The sequence below is a fragment of the Geospiza fortis genome, unplaced genomic scaffold (assembly GCF_000277835.1).
Source record: "Geospiza fortis unplaced genomic scaffold, GeoFor_1.0 scaffold285, whole genome shotgun sequence".
Classification (NCBI taxonomy): Eukaryota; Metazoa; Chordata; class Aves; order Passeriformes; family Thraupidae; genus Geospiza; species Geospiza fortis.
The window spans coordinates 287424-311753 of record NW_005054403.1 but is presented as its reverse complement, the minus strand read 5'-3'; the positions used below and the strand labels follow the sequence as shown (position 1 = coordinate 311753).

The 24330-nt window shown below is 37.5% G+C and overlaps 1 protein-coding gene across 3 annotated transcripts in view; it reads right to left on the bottom strand.

The window, feature by feature from the left end:
- Positions 1-24330, bottom strand: part of SH3KBP1 (SH3 domain containing kinase binding protein 1) — a 186165-nt gene that overhangs the window by 92692 nt on the left and 69143 nt on the right. For all 3 annotated transcript variants that reach the window (XR_004082289.1, XM_031061203.1, XM_031061204.1), the window contains exons 3-4: positions 12748-12854; positions 4838-4961 (exon numbers count right to left, since the gene is read on the bottom strand). Coding sequence is in view for 2 of the 3 variants with exons in the window: in XM_031061203.1 (XP_030917063.1) it covers positions 4838-4961; positions 12748-12854 (231 nt within the window). In the remaining variant the exon portion in view is untranslated. The remainder of the gene's footprint in view (positions 1-4837; positions 4962-12747; positions 12855-24330) is intronic.

The window sequence follows — 24330 nt, the reverse complement described above, 5'->3', positions numbered from 1 at the left end:
TGGAACAAGCACAGCTGACATCCAAAAAGGGCAATGAAATACTCACATCTCTTTAATTTACCAGGATCCTGTGAGCATCAGAAATACTGCATCTTTCCAAGATCACTTATTGGAAATATTTTGGACATGGGAACTGGTCTTAAATTGTACTTAGTAGGAAGGACAGGACAGTAAAACCCGAATAAATTGGTTTTTCAGCTAAAAGTTAAATCAGGTGTCACTTGGTAGTGACATTTACAAAAGCAAAATTCTAAAATTCAGAGGAATAACAGTAAAACTACAAAAACCAAATCCCATTTCTCATCTAAGATATTTAAGATAACACTTTTATTACAAAATCCTTTTTTTTTCCATTGCTAGTGAGATAGCTCATGCTCTGATATTTAGGACATGAAATTCAAGTGAAGGTAAAGGCATGAGCAGCTGAAGTGGTTTGTGTGTCAGGTTTAAAAACCCAGTCAAGCCCAAGAATATACCAATGCCAGCTTGTTCCAAATCCCCCCTTGTTATACCATCACAAAAATTGATGTCTTTGGTAAAATTTTATAGCAAAACCGCCAGTATATGTGAATTGTCACAACACGGGATCACACCCAGTTTGGTACCAAAAAATGTGTGGGATTTTTTTCTCCTGTATATCATTCTGTTGGACTTTCAGACAATAAAACACTATACTTATTTATATATTATAATAAGCTAATTCTTAGTTTTGTTACTGCAGTTTAATTAATAACAAAATGTTTCCATTGCCTTATGTAATGTTTTATGTAATGAGGAAGTAAAAATGCTAGAAATCCATCTTTACACTTTCTTTTTCCAGGATACCATTAAAAGAGTGCTATTAAAACAGTCAAACATCAACCCACTGCTAAGAGAAAAGTAAGTTAAGCTTCATGACACTGTGGAGAGCCAGAGAGACACGAATGGAAATCTAAAGTTTAAAGAACTCAAAACAGAGGAGTTTGCCTGACTGAAGCATCAGCTGATGAGTCCATCATCAGTTCTACCTCCAGCAGCCAGGACTTTTCAGGGGTCATCACTAACAGTTTCCAAAAATAGCTGATAGATACCATGAGACCCAGCTGTACCTTAGAGAACACATATCAGAGAAAGCAAAGATACAAAAGGCCACTTTTCAATGCTGTCATGACACTGCTGTCAATGTACTAAATGTTTTTTGAAATAACCTCCTCAATGTGAAATTGTGATTATCTCAAATAGAATTTTTTTGACTACATGTCAACTTTTTGCTTCTCAACAGGCTGTATTGACAAGAAGTGGTATTGAAAATAGTCTTAAAATCAACACTGTATCTCTGAAAAATATGGAAAATAATCTTATAATCCATGTATCTAATATAGTAATAAACTGATAATGCATACTACCTGTTCATGCTGCAACAGTTGGCCTAAGAAAATCAATATTTTCATTTAAGAGCATGCTGTACAAGACAAGGAACTGCTGTTTACTCTAGGAGCACCTGATCCTGTCTGTGCTTACATTCCAAAATGCACCTTTGAAAAGAAGAAATTTGGCAACCACCTTACAGCTAGGACAAATACTTTAAAATCGAAGAAACATCCCCCCAGATATTTTGATCTCGCAACAGTCTTGCTTTCCAGCCTGCTGAGCACACACCATCGAGGGGAGGCACAGGTTCCCAACCCTTTCCAAATAAGGTTCAAGCTAAGTCCCACAGTCAGGATTCAGAAATATTTGGCACTTCTAATACTAGCCCCAGGCATTTTCAAAAAAGGAAATTTTTGCTCTGAACAAGCTTCTGAGGTTAGTCTATGGCAGAGCATGAAAAGAAACCAAGGTAATGTCTTCTGGCTGTTTACTCTGATCTGCCATAAAATTTACATGGGTACAACAAAACCAATAAAATCAGACTTTTTTCTGTCCATTGGGGCTGGTGTAGATTGTAACAGAAGGACAGAGAAATATGGGGTTTTATTAACTTTATTCCTAAAAAGCCAAGTTATGTAATTTTTCTTCTCTGTATTTCTTTTTCTTTGAGTTCACCAAAATTACATTTGCCCTTCAAAAATTCTCTTTATAGATGGTCAGTAAAATGTGATTTAAAAATCAAGTTTAATTAAATTTAACCAAGACATTAAATTTAATTATCAACTTAAAAGTATTCATGGATTTGCACAGTGCCAGTTCTCCACATATCCTGTGCTATTTTCCCAGGTCTCACAGTAAATCTGCCAAGTATTACCTTACCCATTTTACAAGCTGGGCTGAACAGCTCAAGGCTGCTGCTCAAGATTGCAGAGCCAAACCCCAGCCCTTTCCAGGCTCCTCTGAATGCTGAGCAGAACCTGAGTGGCTGCCCAGGGTCTGAGTTCAGTGCCTGGGTACAACCCCTCACCCAAGTGCCAACTGCATAATCCAGAATTCATATTCAAGGATTCCACCTTGCAAAGTCCTGTGATACAGACACACTCAAAGCTTCCAGAGAAACAAAAAGGAGTAACTGCAGATTTAAGGTGCTGTCACATCTTGTCATCCACGGAGGAAGGAGCTGACCTAGAGGCATGAATACACACCTTTCTGAGATGTAACCTAGAGCATTCAGCAGTGCTACTAGCCTGATGGCAAATCTTCCAGGGTTTACTTGTTCAAATTTTTTTTAATGTTTTCAGACTGAATGAGATTATCATTCCTAGTTGTGTAAACTTGTTGAAATTTTTGCAATCTCATCACAGAGATTTTCAAATCCAGATATTAGGTGTGCCTGAATAGAGCCTCATGAAGCACTATGTGTTGGAGAGCAACAGCTGCATCAATCACATAAACCATATACAGAAAAAATGGAATTGATGTATATTTCCCATAATTCTCCTAGGGGAATGCAATTCTTAAATTTATAGTTTTACTTGAAGAAAAAATAAATTAAAAAACATTAAAATCCCCACAACAATCTCAGCATCCTTGAGTCACTGTCTCTCTCTCAGGAGGTTTACAGTGTTATTTTGTTTTATAGGTATATCTAATAGCTCTTAGATAGACACAAAGCACCTCCAAGGAATTAAATTAAATACAAGAAAGTAGGAAACTCATCTCCCACCTACAGTTACCTTCAATTTATTTAAAGATGCAAAAACAATAACTGTGTTACTGCTGTCTTCTCCATAAAAGTATCACAGGTTTGGGTTACAGTGACAGAACCAGCACAAAAACCCAAGCCTGAATAAAGCATGGGCCATAATGGACATCAAGAGTTAAAGCTTTGTGGCTGCTTTTGCATAGTCCAACGTATGTTTTTGTTAAAAGCCATTTTTAGGATGCTTATTATGAAGTATATATTACCAAATTACCTGAAAATAAAGAATACTCATTCATTCACATGTAGAAAAAATTGGGATATTCTATTCTGAACATTATCACCAACATTGCTCACTTATATAGTACCAAACACTACAGACTCCAGAGCTGAAACTGCTCTACACAATTAGTTCTTCCAAGACTCACTGTGTTTATAATTAACATAATTCATGAGAGCATATAATATTATAGAAAGTAGTTTGCAATCTCTCTGAAACATGCACCTTCACTTAGTGATCTTTCTCCCTTTCCATCACATTAAAATTTTGAAGTTTAAAATATGTTAATTCCAGTCTGAAGGAATGTTACATTTAAATATCTTGAACAGCACTGACCACAAGACTAGGTCACCAGTACTCATTGACACATGAAAATGTACTCCATTGCAAAATTAAAAAAAAAATGTTTTCATCATTGCAAAAGTTAGGGCTCTCAGGATCTTATTTTTGTGGTATGGAATAAGGGCAACAAATTTGCCTTAAGTGGAAAAATAAGGAAGAAAGAAAATAGTGTTATAATTTTCTACTTTTGATTGACAGAGTAAACTATAAAGGTTTTGGTAAATTTCAGCTGAAATCAGCTCACAAAGATCTTGATAGTCCTTTGACTTCTGTTTATTCAGAGATCTCAGGAGAATGCTACATAGCAATGAACATCTGCAGTGCTAAAAATAGGAAGACCTTGGCAAGTATTGTGGAATTAGCCTGAAATATGCAAATTGAATTGACTTTTTTTTTTCTCTGAAAAGTCAGATTTGATCACTGAATTAGGAACAAAAAAAAAAGTAATAGCTGCTTGAAGAACATAAAAAACATGAGGACCAACAGCTTTCCATTTAATGTAACAGCACACTTTTGGTTCAGGTTATTCTCCATGAGAAGTTATAAATAGGACAACCCACTCCCATGCTTATACTATTGCAAACTTAGTTACCAAACATGCTTTTCACCTGCAGCAGTACTGGCCCACTGTAAATGAGAGAACAAAGTCCATGTCCCAGTTCTGGCCCTTTTCCCTTTGGCTGCTGGGGCAGTGGGTGTCCGAGGTGATAGAAACATGCTCAGCACCTGGAGGGAAAAAGTGCTGCATGTCCCACACCAGTAATTATCAATCCTTCATCTATTGGAGCTGTTATAGAAAGCATGGCACTTTAATCCCTCCACTTTAAATAAGCCACTTTGTACTTTCCACCTCTAAAGACAAAAATTCTCTTGTAACTAATTCTGAAATACAAATGCAGTCAGCACCATTGCCTTCTCTCTTCTCTTGGTCTGCTGTGGCTCAGCAAGGCTTACACAGCTCAGAGAGCACTGACAATGTTGCAACTCAGGTAGCACTGCAGGAATACATAAATCATCATCTTCTGACCCTTTCAGCATGAATTAAGAACATGGCATTCAAAACCACTTCCAAGCAAGAGATAAGAATGTGCTCTCCTATCAATATGTTGTGAGCTAAAGACACAAACATACATACAGGACATCAATAATAAATTTCTCCTTACTTGACTTTAGTTGCTCCTCCTGTGCTATTCCAACATCATCAGAATCAGAGAGCTCCTTTATGAAGTTGGAAGGAAACATGCCAGTCTTCCCATTAAGGATACCTTCCCACCAGCCCTCTTCCACCTGCACAGAGACAAAAAAAAAGGGGGTTTTACATAAGCAACACTTTACTGAGTACCATTATATACATCCAATAAATGACAGTAATAGTAATGAATAGTTTATATTAATTAATTTCAGGTATAAGGAGCACATGGCATGGGCTCCAAGCCAGAACACCTCTCTTTTTCTTCTTAAGTAAAAACAAGAGAGATGCATGAACCCTTCTGTAAATGTCAGCAGTGCTGACAGCAGTCAGAAGCACGGATGAGCATTAAATAAAAGGATAAAAGAGCAACTAGAGAGCAGATGGCATCTCTACAATTTCAACTTTTATGGATATCCATTCAATCAGTAAATCTTCAGTGCACACTGTACGGCTATTCAAGACCATCTTAGTGCATGTGATTTGCAGATTCTGTTTGAATTCCCTAAGTAATTAATGGTGAAAGAGAAACACCTAAAAAGGGCTACTCAGAGAATCTAATTTAGTTATCTTAATATAATGAAAACATTCTTGCCTTCCCCATCAAAATCAGAAATTTTGTATTTTAGAAATTCAGAATGCTGCTATGTCATTCATGTGTAAATGTTAGAAACCTGTGGAGAACAAAGAACAGTGCTAATGCATCTTTGACTCAAGATTTACAAAAAGGTACTGAAATATATAATAATAATGATAGTGTCAGGAGGAGGAAGGACACTACCTAGCCAAAACCCAAGAGAAAATATCACTTTAAAATTGCAAACTCCCTGCTCTATAACCCATTCAGGATTGAATGGTGGTGTCAGGCAGTGAAATGACAGCCCTTAGAAATGCCTTTAGGTTATAATGGCACCACAAGAAATGACTGATTATACGCATCAGAGCTATACACATTCTTGATAGATAAATGTTTTTCATCTGTCAGACACTGTCCCTTCACTAAAAAATATGACAGGAGAGGACAGTGTAGGTCTGTGACACATCAGTCTCCAATAATGGTTGACTCATATCTTTCCTGCCTACCTTCTCCCCAGTTATGAAAAGAGAATGTTAACTTTATTGTTAAAAAAAAAAAAACCCACACTTTAAATGAACCTAGCTAATTATCACAGAAAAAAGCCTGTGAAAAGTCTTTTCACTTATCTGTGAAAAACTTGAGTCCTTAGGAAAGAAATCTCACAATAATACAACCAAATACTGCCTCGAAATATAGAGGAATGCATGCATTTTTCTCAATTTAGCTACGTGAGACATTTTAGTAAAAAGCCCCACATTTCTTGATCTCATGAGTTGAATTTTTGTTCTAATTTGAAAGTGGTTCAGACCAGACTTTCATTTAATCTCAGTACCTGTCCCTGACAAAACTTCCCCTCCTTCAATGCCTCAGTAGTACTGGTGAGCTTCAGCACATCTCTGGGAATGATCTTGTTCTTACTGTCCTGCTGCTACTTGAGAAGATAGAATGCATACATATCACTCAATCACTTCAGTGAGGTGGAGGTTTTTCACATCACAGCATCAGTCTCTAAAAGGTAACATTTGCTTTCTTCTCTCCAGACTAACAAAAAGCAATATGGAAAACTGAAACTGCATGATACACAGCACTCCAACTCTACAAATTATATCTCCAAAGACCATTTGATATAAATGTTATATTCCATATAAAATTTTATTGTTATATAGAAAATATACAAAATGGCCAAGACTCTTTAAGCTATAAAATATTTCAATTTTCTAATGCAGTATTCCCATGTGGCTATATTGATTAGAGCTAAATATTAAACCATAACTGCATTAGCTGATTGACCAGAAGATTAATGAGAGGATTTACACAGTTCCCAAGATCCCTGCTTTGCAAGATGCTGAGATTACTTGACAAATAATGTGACCAATATCATTCAGTTCCATCTTGTCCTCAAGTAATTTTCACTTGCTTACTTCTTCCAGAGTTTTCTTACTTCTACTTTCTTACTATTATTTGCTTACTTCTCTTTGGAGTTTTCTTACAGTTAAAATTAGCACTCTATGTGATGTGTCGATCTATGGATCTCTATCTATATGTATAAAAAAAATATATATAAAGACCTTTAGACAGCTAAATGAATATGCTCAGATCATGAATATGCTCAGATCATTTATTAGCATATTTTAAGTTTTTCAGCTGACTGAAAATTTAATTGTCTGAAAATACCATGTTGTATGCAATAATTCTACAAATTCAGAAAAAAATCTAAAGCAAAACCAAGGGGTTTCTTTCACAAGGGAAATGCAGAATCATGTCAGTAAGACATTAGAGATTGAGGTCAAACTGGGCCTCCCAAAGTTTTATTAGGAAATTTTCATCAAAAGCATCAAAAGCTTTAAGTATTTTAAACATTAAAGCTACCTGCTACATATCCTTAAGCCTTAAAACACACCAGCTAGAGATTAATCCATACAATACAAGACACTAAAATACCTCCAGGATTTAGTTATCCCAAACTGGGGCATTCCATTACCATATGGTTTGAAAAGTTGCAATAATTCACAGCCAATATAACCTTACAAATGAAAATCCATTATTCATGGGGGGGAATCCATCTGGAGGCACAAACTCAATAAAATTTGTTACCATGCTATTAAAACAAAGTGCTTTCAGAATTTATACATTTATGTCCTGATTTATGCCCAGCATTCATGTGCTGAACCAACAATCTAAAAAGAGGAGGGCTTCATTTGGCAGTCCATGTCCCTATGCTGGAAAAGAAGTTCTACCAGCAGCTGCTTGCCAGGAAAGCTAGGACTGCCACAGCTGCTTGCTTACACCTCACTATATAATTAATAGGCTAAAGTTGTTAAATGATTAAAATGTTCAGCTCTTTGGAATCACTGACCTAAATTGTATTTCCAATAAATTCCTCTATTAGCCTGTTGCACAAGATGTTCTACAAGCTGCAGCTTTGCCTATTAGGCTGACAGATTATTCACAGTTTAGTTAAGGCAAATGAGGGAAGCTCAGAGTCAGGAAAGGTTTCAAAAGGAAGAAAGTCTCCCTGGATCATAACAGAGTCTTTCTGAGCTGCTGAAACTAAAACACAATCCCAGGAATAAAAGCAATGCCAGAAGCAGGCAACAGGAGAGAGAGAAGCTCAAGGTCAACAGATTGTCTTTTTACTTTGAGAGAAATAGAACAGAGAAAGCAAAGGAAAGAAGCTCCCTTAGTTTATAAATTCTAACGGAAAACATTGAGCTCAAAGGACAAAAGCAATCACATGTTGAAAGGAAATTAAAAACATAGATTCCCAAGAGGCAAAATAAACAAATCACATCCACTGCCAATGGGAAAATAAATTCTGGAAGCAAGACCTCAAGATGGTGGCTACAGTGCCACTTGATGGCTTATTCTGGGAGTGCATTCAGAGAGAGCCATGCCCCTAAGGTGTCAGCCATCCCTTGGGATTCTGGTACAGCAGAATATATCTAGAAACTATTTGATAACTCGGGTGCAGAAGATAAAAAATAAAAATGCACAAGTACTTTGTAGTAGGGAATCTTTTCAGCTTCAGGGTTCTTTATTTTAAAGTGTCAAAATGTGCTTTGGGAATTTTTGAGCGTTGGATTTTGTGGTTTGGGTTTTTGTTGGGGTTTTTAAATATCATCTTCTAAATAAGAAACTAATGGACTGTGAAAGCAATCATGTAGAACTTGGATGACCTTATATGGACTCAGCAGTACTTGCACCCTTATTTCCCCAAAAAAGCCCCCTAACCACATGAACTAACCAAATAAGAAGTAGGCACAGAAATCCTCGTGAACAACCTGTTAGAAGAGAATCTGGAATAACTGGCACAGCATTCAACAGAAAAGTAACTGAGGGATGTGAAACCCCAGCATTCGTTCCCAGCTGTTTTCTTGCAATTTATACAGCTCTATATTTGTGGCACAGACCATCCCCTCACTACAGTTAAATATTCATTCCCCTTTCAACTCTACAGATGCCAAAAAATGTCACTGTAAGAAAAGTCCGGCTCAATCCCAGTTTATCTTGTTCTTGGACATGGGTTGCATCACTTTATCTGATAACAAGACCAAAAAACATCCATCCACTAATCTTGCAAATAAGAGGCAACAGATTTGTCAAAATTCAGTTTGCATTTTTATAACTTAAAAATAATTACTGATAGGATTTGATCATGTAATATATGGCAATGTTACCTAAAAGTCAAAGAACAAGCTCAGTGGTATTACAGAAGATCTCAGTCAAAGACTTGTGAGCTTAACTCCATGCACTACACTGCCAAAAAAGCCGTTTTAGGAAGAGGAGGCCAAAAGGTAAAAAGCAGCACAGTGACAGAGTAACCCCAAATGCCAGCAGCCTCAGAACTCCTGAGTGAGGCGCCAAATGTCCTTACTCCCATGCTGCAGGTTAATTATCTGGCATCCCCTGAAAGTGTAAGGGTGAAACATAATTGGAATTCAGATATCTGCATTTAATAACACAATTAGTTACAGTTGTATTTTGGAACAACTGTAATTAGAGTTAGAGCTAATGAGGTAGGAAAATGACAAGCAAAAAGCTATCAATCACACAATAAACATGAACATAAACAATGATGGAAATTCTTCTCTTGTTAGTTTTAAATGTACTTTTAATTTAAGTCTGTTAATTAATGTCTCATGGGTATCAGTGTCTCTGTAGTTATGGAAACCTATTTAATGACAAGCATTTTATCTATTGTGTCAACTGTTTGATCTTATTATAATTAATTTCTAACTACTTAGGACAAATAGGAAGGAACTGTGAATTCTGAACACACACAACCTGTAAGGATATCCATCTGGTGACAAGTTCAAAATTGAAAGAACTTGCTGTTGTTTCAATCCACTCTACAACCCAAATCACTTCTTCCACAACAGGAATTTCCATTTAACTTACCACTACTAAAGGCACAAAAACCCTTTCAAAACATCTTATCCCATCTGTTGGCAGCAGGAAGAAGGATCTGGGTAGCTCTGGATGCTATTACATGTGGAGAGGTGGGAAGACATCCTCACCCTCAACACATCCCTACGTGATGTCAGTGCAAACTATTTTCACTGGGAATTTGGGGAAACACACTTGGACACCATTGGAGGCATCTGAGACTTGTGTTCCCTTCTGTCAACCCTGTGCTGCAGGCAGTGATCTTGAGGAGGAGCAGAGCACATTTCTTTAATAATGAAGTCCAATTAGCTTTTCTTTGCAACAGGAAAAGCTTAATGAGTTGTTCAACCAGAAGCAACATTTTAACATGTTGGCTCTTTTTCTCAATAACTACAGGAAGATACATAGATGGTTTTTTGACCTAAAAAATACCAGTTTTATTTGCTGTAACTCAGTTAGGAATCAATTTATTTTCAACTAAATAGAAATCCATGGAGATTTTAAAATATTAATCCAAGTCAATTAAACCAATGAATTCAACTGATCAACTTTCTTAGGAAGATTCAAAAAAATACTATCTGTGGGAATCTGAGACCTATTCATAAATAAAAAGATGGGATGAGAGAAAAGAGCAACTGGAAATGGAAAGTGAATTACCATTAATGTTCCAATTACATGGAACTGCTCTAAATAATGTGAAAGATATCATCCAGTTTTTATTTCTAAGTAATTATAAACAAAACCTGTATTTTACAAGAATTATCTCAAACTGTTGCCTATGTGGAAAGGCTTTTTCTGGTTCTTTGGGGGAGTTTTTTACAATAACATTGCATGATTTTGGCCTTGCAAAAAAACCCCTCAACTTTCACAATTGAGGAAGACATATTTTTTAAACAATAAGTCAATCACCTCAAATATTTACAATTTGAAATAAGAAGCATTGTATAATGATGAAACCACTATGAATTCTATTTCAATGCAATGACTCCTTATGCAGCATTACTTAAAAGCAGAAGGGTTAACAGTTAAATCAGCACATTCATTGGTGCAACTTCCTGCATCAAATAAAGTTCCTGTTTCAAAAGACACATTCTGCTCTACTTTTTCGAGGAATTAATACTGTTATGATAACAGCAGAGGAGGAAGTTACAAGTGTTCAACATCAACTGCTGTTTAGCATCAACCGTAATGGAAAATAAGGGTCCCACAGCAATACTTCCTGAAGCACTGAGAATTTCTATTTAATTTCCTATTTTTCCTGTTCCGCCAGCTAATCTACTTTCACCCAAAAGAGAAACCCAAGTGGGTTTCAAAAAACATGCCCTTAACTATAAGCACACACATGCAAGTACATGGAATGTTTCACTTTTATAGTTCTACATTTTTCAATTTTAATGCTGATATTTTCAGTCTCTTTTGGATATAAATAAATCAAGTATGTATAATTAAGTTTTTCAAATTTAAAAAGAGATGAGATACATTCCATAAGAGACGCTTAGTGTGTCATCTAAATTATTTAATCATATAATTCATTCAGTAGAATTAATTTGTTGGCTGGATACTAGGAAAAGGTTTTATTCCATCAATTTACTCTTAAAAGACAGAGACTTAAAAGTTTTAAGTAGTATTTGCGTGGTCATGTGAGGTGAAATATACCTCAAATTGCCCAATGAAAACAGTTCATGGGATGACATGAAATTCATTATAATACGGAGTTTACAATATGTTCAAAACATGCTCTTATAACCTTGAATTCCCCCATTACAAAACTGCTCACAGACAGAATAAGGTTGGTTAAGTGACACATCATGTCTGATGTGCAGAGCTAGTGTGCACAGCTAGGTTAGAGCAAAACCAGTGATCACTAAGCTTCTTACATTCAGATGTGAGAATTTAATCTCTTATAAGAAAATGCTGGACACCATATAGATTACAGTACAATTTATATTCTTTTCAAATTGACTGCTTAAGTGACAGATGCAGGAAAAAGTAAATTAACTATATATCCTAGACAAGAAAATGAATGTTGAATTACTAACTGCTGAGTTATGGTAGAGAAAAAAAGTCTTATAAATAAATGATACAAACTGCAACACACATTATGTTGGCTGCCTGAGCAGACTAAAGTCTTTTTAAAGCTAAGTAAATAAGTATAAATGAATTTAAGTGTATTCTACTTAAAGGATGCATGCTATCATTTTGACTTTGGTCCATCATAAGATATTTGTAAAATCTCTAATGGAACACTCAAGGTATTGGGAGCAAACACCATTTCTTGACCCTGCATTCAGAGTCACCCTTGCGAGGAAAATCTCTGTCTCTCTGTGCAAGCTTGCATAATTTGTTCCTAGCTCATATAATTAATTTTTCACATCCAGTTCTAACCAAAATAAGTAGCTCTTGAGTCTCTAAAACTTTTCTTGGGGGGTTTTATTTGGTTTTAGGTTTTCTTTAAACTGATTAAGACCAAAATGAAATTCTTAAAATTTGCTGCCAAAGATGACAAAAGGTGAACTCCAGTAGAGATTCAAGTAAATTTCTTGAATGTGTTTAACTTTGCAAAGGTAATTTTTCCCTGCTCCTGGCTTGCTCAAACTGTGAGAAGTTTCTTCTGCTATAATCTTTGGTTCTTCAGAGATATCAACTCAAGAGCTCTGTAACACAAACTTGGAGCTCTTTCCCCGAATAGAACTCTGAAACATTAACTGATGTAAAACCAGCAGAAATACTACAGGGGAAAAAAGTCACAAAATCCATAAGAAAAAAACCAACATCCCCTAATCCCCAACAGTAACCCAAACCAGACAAGTCAGTATAGCAGAGAAGAAAAATGCCTGGTTTAAGTGATACAGTGAGGAGCTTAGCATGCACAAGACATGTCAGAAATGCATGTATGTATATTCAATTAAAGATGTGCTCACCTCTCCCACAACTTCAATGATGTCACCAACTTTTAATTCCAATTCATCTTCATTTTGAGGCATGTAACTGAAAGCCACCTGACATCTCCTTCTTCTGCTTCTCTCTCCTGATGGAAATGAAAGAAATAGGGAAATCATAAAATGAAAATAAAATTCCATGCCAAAGACAAGCCAGTGAAAATTATTAAAGACGAAAAACTATTCTTTGAGCATTGCTATCAGAATGTGAATGTTTGTGATACTTAGTCTATCTGCCTAGATTTACCTTACAAAAAGAGCCAAAATTTAAATAATTGTGCTTCCTAATGACAGGATGGACAAACTTCACCCAATGGATCTTTTCAGGTGTATTCACTACCGTTTCTCCTGTAGGCTAGTGCTCTGTACACATGGTGTAGGCAAATCCAGAAATCAGAGGGATGGGAAGGAATCCAAAGCTTATTAGGAAATAAGGTCTCAGCTGTATCTTGTTGTCCACAATTCTTTCACAGGTGTACAAATAACTCATTACCCATTTTTTATATTTTTTCTCACAGAATCATAGAATTGCTTAGGTTGGGAAAGACCTTTAAGACTGTTTAGTTCAACTGTTAATGCAGCACTCCAAAGTCCACCACTAAACTACATCCCTAAACCCCACACCTGTGTGTCTTCTAAATACCTCCAGGAATGGTGACTACACCACTTCCCTGGGCAACCTGCTCCAATGATTGACAACACTTTCTGGGAAGGAATTTCTCCTGATATCCAATCTAAATGTCCTTTGGCACAACTTGAGGCCACTTTCTCTCATCCTGTCACCTGGGAGAAGAGTCCAACTCCTACCCCACTGCAAACACCTTTCAGGTGATTATAGAGAGTGTTGAAGTCCCTCCTCAGACCCCTTTTCTCCTACGCTAATCAATCCCAGGTCCCTCAGCTGTTCCTCATTGGACTTGTGCTCCAGGCCCTTCACCAGCTCTGCTCCCTTCTCTGGGCACACACCTCAATGCCTTTCTTGCAGGGAAGGGCTCAGAGCAAGGTGTCGATCAGCTGGCTCATTTGTCTTCTTGCATCCTCATTCCCTGTGACTGGAAGGACAGAGAAGAATTCTGCTTGTGCTCCTGATCCCTTAAGCAGGTGTCTCAAGGCCCTGAATAATCAACCCCAAGATTGCCCTTAGTCTGCTAGCTGCAACTTTATCACTGCCTACCTGAGAAATCAATAATGGACAATAATTTGAGGACTGTACTAGGGTAGGAACCTTTCCATCCACACCTTCAACCCTGGCCCCAGGGAGACTGCAGAGTTCCCAAAGAAATGGGCCCTGTTGCCATATCAGGCTCTCTGTTTCCTTCAGAAGACAGTCTTCCACAATGGTAACCTGCCTTTTTTTTTTATGGTAGCAGTTTGAACAAAGGACATAGGTTGACATCACCTTGGTGACATTTCCAAGGCAGATGAATGATTGTCACTATTGTCCAGTTCCACTTGCAGGGCCTCACACCTGTTATGCCAAGGCACCAGGGAGGTGGGGCAGTCACAGAGATATTCCTACTGCACCAGGCAGGGACTCACACTGATATACCATGCAGATATATATATGTGTGAGTGTGTGCATGTGTGTGTATGTGTATGTCTGTGCACACAGATATTTGTAAGGTCCACTAATGCTAGGTTAAAGAAAATAGAAGGAAAACCATTGCAATTGAGTTAGTAAGGTTAAGACAGGCAAATTTTGATAATCTGTCAGACACTGGAAATTATGTTAGCAGCAATCTTTCTCTTCCAGCTTAGATGTCCAGGCTGTGAATCCATAGCTTTGAGTAAGACCCCTAACTTGACACTTCTGCCATCAGAGTTTCAAGAGAGATAAGTGAAAATACTCTGTTCCAGAGGCGGGTTTGCCAGATCTGCTGGCTTACATGTAATTATAGTTGTATGAGATGAGAGAGCTTCCCTAAATTAAATTGCTAAGCTGGCTGCTTAGCCTCTGTTAGCTGAAGTACAACTTGCTGATGCAAATCATGACTGTGTTGGAATGTGGTGGAAGAGCAGAAGGTAGGAAGAGAGAATTTATTCAAAACACAGAATTCCCTAACTATTCTCTCTTCCTTAGAAAGTGTGCATTGTATAAACCATGTTATTTCATATAATTTATACACACGTATCCACACAAATATATACAGGCACTCTACACAGGTAAATGTACTTTCTCTTATGCTATTTCTCTTAACTGTTAAACATGCTCAATGTACACCAAAGCTGAAAGTGTAAACACATTCCAAGCATGGTCTTAATCTGAAACTAAATTACAGAAGTAGATTTTATGGTGAGTCTACTTTTTGTTCTGCAACATCTCTTGACAATCCTGTTCTCGAGTGCATAGTGATAAAAAAGTTACAGAGTTACAAGTTTTTTACTTTAGTTTCAATTACAAATCTAGTAATTGAAACTAAAGAAAGAAGGTAGAAAGGAATCCACTGATTTTAGCTTTCTGATAATATTTTTCACTGCCACTGCAATCGTGCATGAGTGGCAGCTTTTTGAATGTTAAAACTGATACCTTAATGCAGGGTAACTAAACTCACTCTAACTGGCCCTTTTTTCCACCTAAAATGTCTTCTCATTCTTCACCATCGAAACTAAAATGGTCCTAAACTGACAACTTTACACAGCTGCATTCCAAATAACTTAAATATAATAAATACCTTCTATACTGAGGCCTTCTTTCATTGTGCAAGAGAGGCTGGCTATTTGCCCTAAAAATAGCATTCCCACTATGATTTCTGACATCAAATAGCAACTGATATGCTGATGTTTCCTGATGTGACAGGTGGCAGTTGTCATGCTATTTAGTAATAAATATTGTGTGACTCTTTGGAGAATATTTTTGAGAGTAAGAAAAAGCCACAATTCTGGATGTTAATAATACAGCTGTATGAAGCCTTCCCCCTCCCAATCCATAAAGTTATTTTATTACTGTATACAAAATCTAGGGAAAGTCTGCATTTATCTCTATTAGTCTCATGGTTGTGTCACTGCTCTCCCCTCTCCTTCCAAATCTTTCTCTAAAGGAATACCTAAGTGAGGGGTAGCTAGCCAGCAAGAGACACAGATTCTATGTACCAATTAGTTGTCCTCTCTGATCTAATGCAAGACAACAGACCCAGCAGTGAATCCCTTTGGTTTTAAGGAGAAGGTGCTGATGTGTGCATGCTAATGCTTGGTGCACTTGAGAAGAACATGAGATGAGTTCGGTGTTTGATTGGATCCTTAAAATGGTGGCTTTGCCTCTGACAGCAGGATGCCACAAAGGGGCTTCCTCCAGCTGTAAACATGCAAGAGAGCATAATTTCCACACATTTAAATGCTCCTCTGGCATTAGCAGCAAAGAAGGGCCAATGACAGCACATTCAATGCTTACCTTTGTAAGGCGCATCAAGAGCTGAGGAAATGCTACAATAAAAAAATCCTCACTGGCACTTACTGCTGCCATCAGACCCAGAAAAGGGCACAAACTGACAGCTCATGATTAGCTGGAAAGCACAGCAGAAGCAACATAGATAGGAAGTAAACTATTTCAAAGTTAACTGGAATTCTCAAATCCAAACTACCTTTTTGTTAACTTAAAACCTCTGTCATGAAACAGATGTTTATATAGACATGTGCCTGTGTGAGTGGGTTATATGGTGGTTTCTGTAGAGTCTAATCTTTCCTGATGTCAATGTCTTTGTAGCCTATCTTGTTGCTCTATTAGGACAAAAATGACAAGATGAAGAAATTTCCTGTCTTCTATTTCAGATTTTCCTGCACATGGCATTATCTGCCCATCAGTCTCAGTCTGACTTTCGATTCTTCCATCTTTAAAGCTGTATTCGTAACTGGGGGGAACTGGTTCAGTCAGTGTCTCCTGGCTAGATAAGCTGAGCTTTGATATGATTCAGATAGAAATTAGTTCTAAATCTAACGTGTAAAAAGGCAAAAGGCAACAACTGCATAACTAAAGATGACTTATACACATATATGTGTCTAGATTTTAATCTATAGACCTATATACAGCTGCTTTGCACAGCCAGCCTTGGTGCTAACTGTATCACCTTTTTGGTTTTTTAAATAACTGAATTTTTGTCTTGGCTTAAGACAGTTTAAAGGGGAACACTCTAAAATGAGTTTTCCCCCCTTTGATTCAGCCAGTTACTTTCCACCAATAAGCAGAAGCAAAATACAAGTTACTCATGACAACCGTGTGTATCAAAATGCACACATTAAGAAAAACGGTAGGACTGCAAACTTCCTTCCAAAAGTTAGCTGGTTTTAAGAAAATTACCTAATTAAGAGCAAACAGCATAAAAAATGTTAACTTTTTAAACTGCTTTAAGTGTATTGATGATAGTGTTATAAGACTATAAATAAAGTCTTAGTCATACTAAATTCTAGTGTGGACCCTGTCACTATCTTCCACAACACAAGAACTCCATCCTCTTATCCCCACCCACTAGCAAAAACACCATTCTGATTTTAGAAGGCTCCAGAAAGGTCAAGTTCCAGTTTCCTTCTTTTCCTGGAGGGCTTTGGCAGTGTAATTCTGACCTGTGGTTTGACATGTCAATTCCAACTCTCTCATCATCCACATGCTGTTAAAGGGTGAATGGCTTTGGATGGATGACAAAAAACACCTGCTGAGGTCTAGCAGAAAACAGAACTAAGATGGGAGGGAATACTGGGTGGGGAAATACATACTAGGGGTAAAGATGTGTTTGTGGGAGGAGATTGATTAGTTTGGGTTTTTTGGCCTCATTTGAATTTGTGACATTGATATGCCAGAGAAGAGAAAGATAAACTGAAGGAGGTGAGGGGAAGCAGAATATCTGAGGCGCTTCCAGTACTCTCTCAAATGGGTTATATAAAGCTGCTGTGTTTTTCTACAGGCAGATGAACTGGGAATTGCCCTGCTTTGACATGTGCAGCTAAATCACAGAGACTGCAGGACTCCATTAAGCACAATTAAGCCACAATGCAGTATGGCATCACTGCTAGTAATGCATTACTCTGAGTGTGTTAATGTTCTACTGTTACCCAGGAGTGTTTTCTCTTGCTAGACTCCACAGCAACACTTCCAACTTTCAGCCATCTGGCTGCTGCTCTGGATTTTAAGGCCAAGATTTGTCTGAGAGGAACCTGAAAGGCTGAAGGACACCTTTTTTAACACCATCTCATTTTAACACAAATGTACTGTCAGAATAACAGCAAGTCTCATTGTTCAATTAATTTATTCTTTTGTTAAAAACATGCAGCAGTAATCAGGCCTTTTAATGGGTATAATTCTTTTGCATAACAGCAGTAATTAACTGAAGCAACTTACAGCAAAAACATAGTACTAGTGGTCAAAAGCTTTTAGGAGAAAATTACAAATTAACTAAGAAGTTAATTCCATATGCACAGCTGGAGCCAGGCTTGTGCGTGTGACAGGCAGAACCACAATACCAGTGAGGCTGAGATCATCACTTAGGCCTAACCCAAAGCAGAAGGAAACATTAGATACATAACTGTAAATAAACTCAAAAGACACTTCCAGAGTTTAACCATACACTGCCAACATTTTTCTTAATCTGAAAGTTTTAAAATGCACATAAATGGAAAAGGAACTTAATCAAGAATGCAGTTAAATCATTACCAGCAAATTAGACAAAGCAAATCCAAACTAACAGGAACCCTAGGACTTTGCATACAGGCTACATACTTTGTAATCTATCTTTAAGAAAGTGTAAAATACAGTATTAAACTACATAGCAAACTCAACCACATGCAGAACTGAAAATGTGATTGTTTATCAAATATACTAATTCTAGTACCTGTACCTCTTAAACTTCATCATCTAAATAGCTTCAAGAAATACTGCAGACAATAGATATTTGTAGCAATAAATCAGCTTTTCTAAAGAACAAGAAGGAATTTACAAACCTGAATATTCTTTCTTGAATGACAGACCAAGTTTAAAAATGCAAGTACAAAACCACAAGATTTGCAAATGGTCCAAACAGGTCTTTTCTCTTGCCATTCTCATTGTATATACATCATGGGAGAATCCCAAAAAAATTTATCCCCTTAGCTAAATTTTGAGATAGTGGCCAACTACTTGGGTCTTTGCTGTTATTTTGTATTGATCTCTAGAGAAAACATTTGAATAAACCAAAAGCAAACATGAGTGTTACTGTTGCATCTTTGCCACTTCTCTTACGTTCCATCCCATAATTCACACAGCTTAAACTGCCTGTACACATCAGCACTTCAAACATACAGTAAATGACATAAAATAGCTCTAAATTGCAAAACCACTGTGCATATTCAGGCTTTGTTATGATCTCCTCGCTATAACAAAGGCACTTAAATTAAACCACATGGATTCCTACACACTACTCTCCAAAAGTATTAGCTTTATACCAGCAGCTTGCTGTCTTGAAGCTGACTTCTGGCCAACTTAACTAAAGAGTAAAATTCACAAACACCTTTAAAAAGTATGACTTTTTCTTAAAGACTGCTAACAACTGTGCTACTTCATTTTGAGATACCAGAGCATCCATGCTTTTCAACAGATTTTCAATCTCTCTGTAATGACATTACATTGCAGGTCTTACTCGGATCTCTGTCAGATCAGTTTCAGATAAGCCTCTCTTAGCAGGGGAAAAAACCCACCACTGTCAACATTTTATTTTCATTCCAACAGGTAACAACATGCATTAAACAAATGCATGAAGAAATGCTGAAAATATGCAAAAAATACAGCAATGACTTTTCTGCTTGCTGCAGTCATGAGAGCTATTACAAAACGAACACATGCAATAAATCAACAACAACCAAAACTCTTTTTCATATTTGGCATCTAGGACATCAGTCAGATTTTTAATCTAGAATTTTATTTTCCTCTAGACTATCTGTACAATCTGTTCATTTTGCCATTAAAGGCAACAAAATTAAACAAAAATTAGTAACACATCCACAAACAGCAAACACTTCACTTTCCAGTTCAGCAGTGCTTCTAAAGCCTAGGAAACTACATTACATTTGCCTTGAAACACAAGGCCAGACAAATCCTAAATTCTAGAAAGCTAACACTGGAAGCTGAGAGATGCCCTGGAAAACTGGGAAAATGACTCAGCCAGGGTGGGACTAAGGGTCTCATTCTGCATCACAGACACGGAGACCCTGAGCAGTCACTTGGGCAGGAGCACTCAGGCATGTGGCTCCCATGGCAATTAAGCCATGACATTTCAAAACCTCGTGGAGAGCAGGGCTTTGGCAGGACTCCTCCCTGGGCTGCTGACACGCTGCAGCTCAGCGTGCGGGGTTATACAACCACCTGTCCTTCAGCTCTGCTGAGAGGAAAAGGCCCCAGGAGGAGCCCTCAATTGCACTCCTCGGGTTCAGATTTGTTATTCTTTCTCAGCTACCATCATGAAAATGCTATAATCCAGAATAGCCTGCTGTCTTAAAGGGCATCTTATGCTATACTTTAGCATTTGAAGGCTGCACAAGAATGCAGGAATACGTGTCCAGAACAGCAACAAACAAATATGATAAATTGAACAAAATCAATTATTCTTGCTGCTGCTGGCCCTCTACCACCCCAGGCACCATTAGCTCTGTGATAGTTGAGCAGAAGGTAGGTTTCCTGAAAGGCACCCCAGTAATGAAAGTGAAAATTAACATTCTTTGTCCCACAACTTCAAAAATTAACATTGGCACAGGATCCACACAGGATAGTTCCCTCCACAAGTGGAGGAGAAATATTTCTGTATCAAGCAGATCAGATGTGTGTATCATTATCCTCCAAAACTGAGCAACAAATGCAAAAAAAAGAAACAAAAGGCTGTTTTGGCAAGTCAGCCTACATATACAGTGCAGGGGGAGAAAAGCCACTTCAGGCAAGGTTGGGGAAAAAGAGGAGGCAGAGTTTTGCAATACCTGCATCTAGCCAGCTCTGCAGCATTTTCAGTTTTTTGGTCATGAGAAACTCTGAATGCCACAGAAATTCCCCGTATATTTTTAGTTGTTCTCATCAGTTAAACAAGCCTCTGTGGTATTTACAAGCATTCATTTTTACTAAACTAATGAAATATTAAGAGTGATGGCTTATGGTAAGAAGGCTGCCAGCAATTTAGTTTTTTAATATAGTGTCATTTTCAAAAGATGCCACAAACAAATCAAGTTATTTTGGTCTTCTTCCTTTTTTTTTTTCCCAAAAGATTTTAACACATTCAAAAAGCTGTAATTTATCAAGAGGGTGTTTAATCAAAAATGCCAAAAGGTATAACATTCAATTCCACCATCACTGCCTTGTAGCTTTAGTTCTCACAGAAAGCAGACTTTATGCCTCAAAATTCTCTGGTCCTAAGCACATTCAGAGTGCCCTGAGTGAAAGGGATTTCCTTGACTGCAATAATTAATCCTAAACCAACAACATGAATCCAGCATAAATAGAAAACCAAAACCATGGAGCATCTTACAACCTCAAGAAAAGATACTGGTCCAAAGTGGCCCAATAACTGGCCCAATGTGCTCAACTCAAACACTTTTTCACAACTATACAACTCCCTACTTGCTCAGTTCTTTCTCATTGCTTCCTTAACTATTCTGTTTTGCTGCCCGAATAAAAAAGCCCCTTAAATCCTGCAAAAATGCATTTTTGTCTTTACAATAATGAAATATACCAAGGACACCTGGATGATAGAGATACAGTCTATTTATGCAGGCAGAAAATGATGGGAGTGAGTGTGAGCAATACATGTATCAATCACAGTGCTTAAAAATGTCAGTACAAGAAAATGTTCTCCTGTAACTTCTTCTCCATAACTAAAAGCAACCACTACTAAGATATGAAAAAATTAATGCACACCAATTTTTTAATATACTCCTAGTGCTTTATTTCCCACAAGATTTACAACTACCACATACTTTTCCACTAAATATTTCCTCTTCTATATGAATATTATTCAATATAGAGATTAAGATATAACAACAGTCATAGGTTTAAACTTATTTTCCAGCTGTTTACACAGCCAGAGATATGCATAATCAGCCTACAATTCTATTCCATCAATTTGAAAGAACATTTAAAAATGCTTTCCATTTAAGCATTTTGAACACATAAGCTTTTCTTAAAACCTTACTGCAATCTCAGCCCACTGAACATTCATGACTTTAAAGACTTTTATATTTGTTACATGAAAAGCAATAGTCAAACTTCATAATTGCTCCATTAGTCACTGGAAGCACTGTCATGTCTCAGTTTGGTGTTCACTCTTGTCTAGAGGCCCAAGTACACTCTGGTGTCACCACACCCCTCTTCAGGTGTTGAAGCTACAAAACAATATAAGAAACAGCCTTACTCAGAAAGGTGCTTGACATGAAGGGAAACAGAAAAGCCCCTGACCAGAAAAGCAATTGAAATATGACATGCTGACAGGTAAGACAGCAGCCAGTGACCCCCCACAGTACCATGGGATCAACACTTTTTACAGCCCTTTTATCACATGCTTTCATCACTACTGCAGGTACAAATATCCACTAAAATCTTGCTCTAAAAAGATCAAAGATTAATCAGCTTTTTCTGATTAGTCTGTGGTGCTGTTAGAAGAAGGGGAGCAGGTGAAGTATGCAGCTTCCATTGGCAGCCTTTGAATGGTTAAGGAATTTCTAATGACTTTTCCCAGCCACCTCCCAGCCATGCCTTGCATTCAGCTGCATTCCCACAGCACAGCTGCAGCCCCAGCCAACTTCACTTCCAGGCTAATGCTCATATTTGTCCTCAGGGCTAGAATTATTTTCTATGTTGTGAATAGCAGTAGCATGTTTGCTTACAGAGCTACTATGAGCCACACCATATCCTGATACAGTCATTTGTAAATATTAAGTCATCTAGTAATATCAGTCTAAATATCTCTTCAAAAGCCAACACCTGAGAACTAATATGAATACTGGCTGTTCTCATTAAGTGTGTGCTGCTTTCATTATTGACTAACGAAATCCAGGAATATAGAAACCTTTATTTAAGCATTTGGCAACACCTAAGAGGAAAAAATTACCAAAGCAAGTCTATGACTCCATATCTCAGACAAAAATTTCAAATCTAGCACCTCACAAAAGATACTTGATGTCTTTATGCTGCAAAGAAAGATTGATATAAATATTTTTAAGGCTTTGTGTAATTCAATATCTTTTGCCTTGCAAGACAGATGATGAAGCAAGAAAAATATCTGATAATGTAGTTGCATCTGAGATGAGTCATGCTTTTTTATTTACAGAAATATCCCTTTAAGTAACTTATTACTTAACTTTTTCTTCTTTTTTTCTTGGAATAAGAAGTGCTCTTAGACCACTTACCTAGTTTTGTCATTCTGTGGCATTCACAGACGTTCAGTATCTTACAACTCAGTAAGAGAGATGAAGCCTGCACTACAACTGCAATTTAAACCACCTTTTGTAAAGACAAAGAAAGCATTCATACTTAAAAAAGAGTGCACTAAGGTAGGGTGATGACTCTGTAGCAACAGGCTAAAGCAAACACAGCACTGTTTTATATCCTTTTCCACCAGATGAAGTTTAACCCAGAGCTGGAATGACAGCAAATCTGATGACCATTTGGCCTTCACTCTGAGTGTAAACATGCTCTTGTAAATCAATTTGCAATGGGTATGTATGCATGTAAAAGACCTCTGAACTCCACACAGCTTAGTGAACAAAGCCAAATTTGTGTGTGGAAACAGAGGAAGACAGAGGGTCCCTCTAACTGCAGACCAGCACTGCAGTACAGAACTTAGCGCTTCATGGCGACACATTTGCTTGCAGACAAGCACAGAGTGCCTCTGCAAACACAACTCCTTGGTACTTTCACAGTGCACAGTATTGGCAGCCACTTCAGAGCCCTCAGTCCTTCAGTTAGCACAGAGACACACATAAATGACAAGATATTCACCAATGTATCTCGTCTTTCTCCTAAAGAGGGAGTATATCAATGATCCCTTAGGAGTCAGAATGATTACTTCACATCTTATTCTGCTTCTGGTACTGTAAATGCAATGTGTTTTCAATGTAGAAACCCACAAAGGTTTTAGGTTGTTTTAGGTTGCAAAACTCTCATTGTAACAAATCTCGGTATTCTTAAAGTATTCTTTGGCATCTTCAACACAAACCTGGGGGGTGGAACTTCCCCATCCCTGAAGGGATTAGCATATTAATGCAAGAATCCCACCTAGTGAATAGTGACTGCAGAGAAATGGTCCCATACTGAAGCTGAAAACAGACTGCACTGAGCTAACCTTGAAGGACTTCATACCATTAAAGATGTGTCCTTTGAATTCATTCTCACCAAAGATCACAAAGTCCTACAACAAGACTTTATTTGATGTATAGCATAACAGAAAATCAGTCTCCACGTTTCCCCAGGCCCAGCTGACTTGCCTGTAACCAAAGGCTGGATCACAATGAACAAAAGAGATTATAGTTCAAATACAGAAGAACCCTTTCTCATTGAAAACCTCACTGAAACAAAGTGTTTGTGAGCAAATTCCTTCCTTAATAGAAGAGCTTTTCTAGATTTTGAGA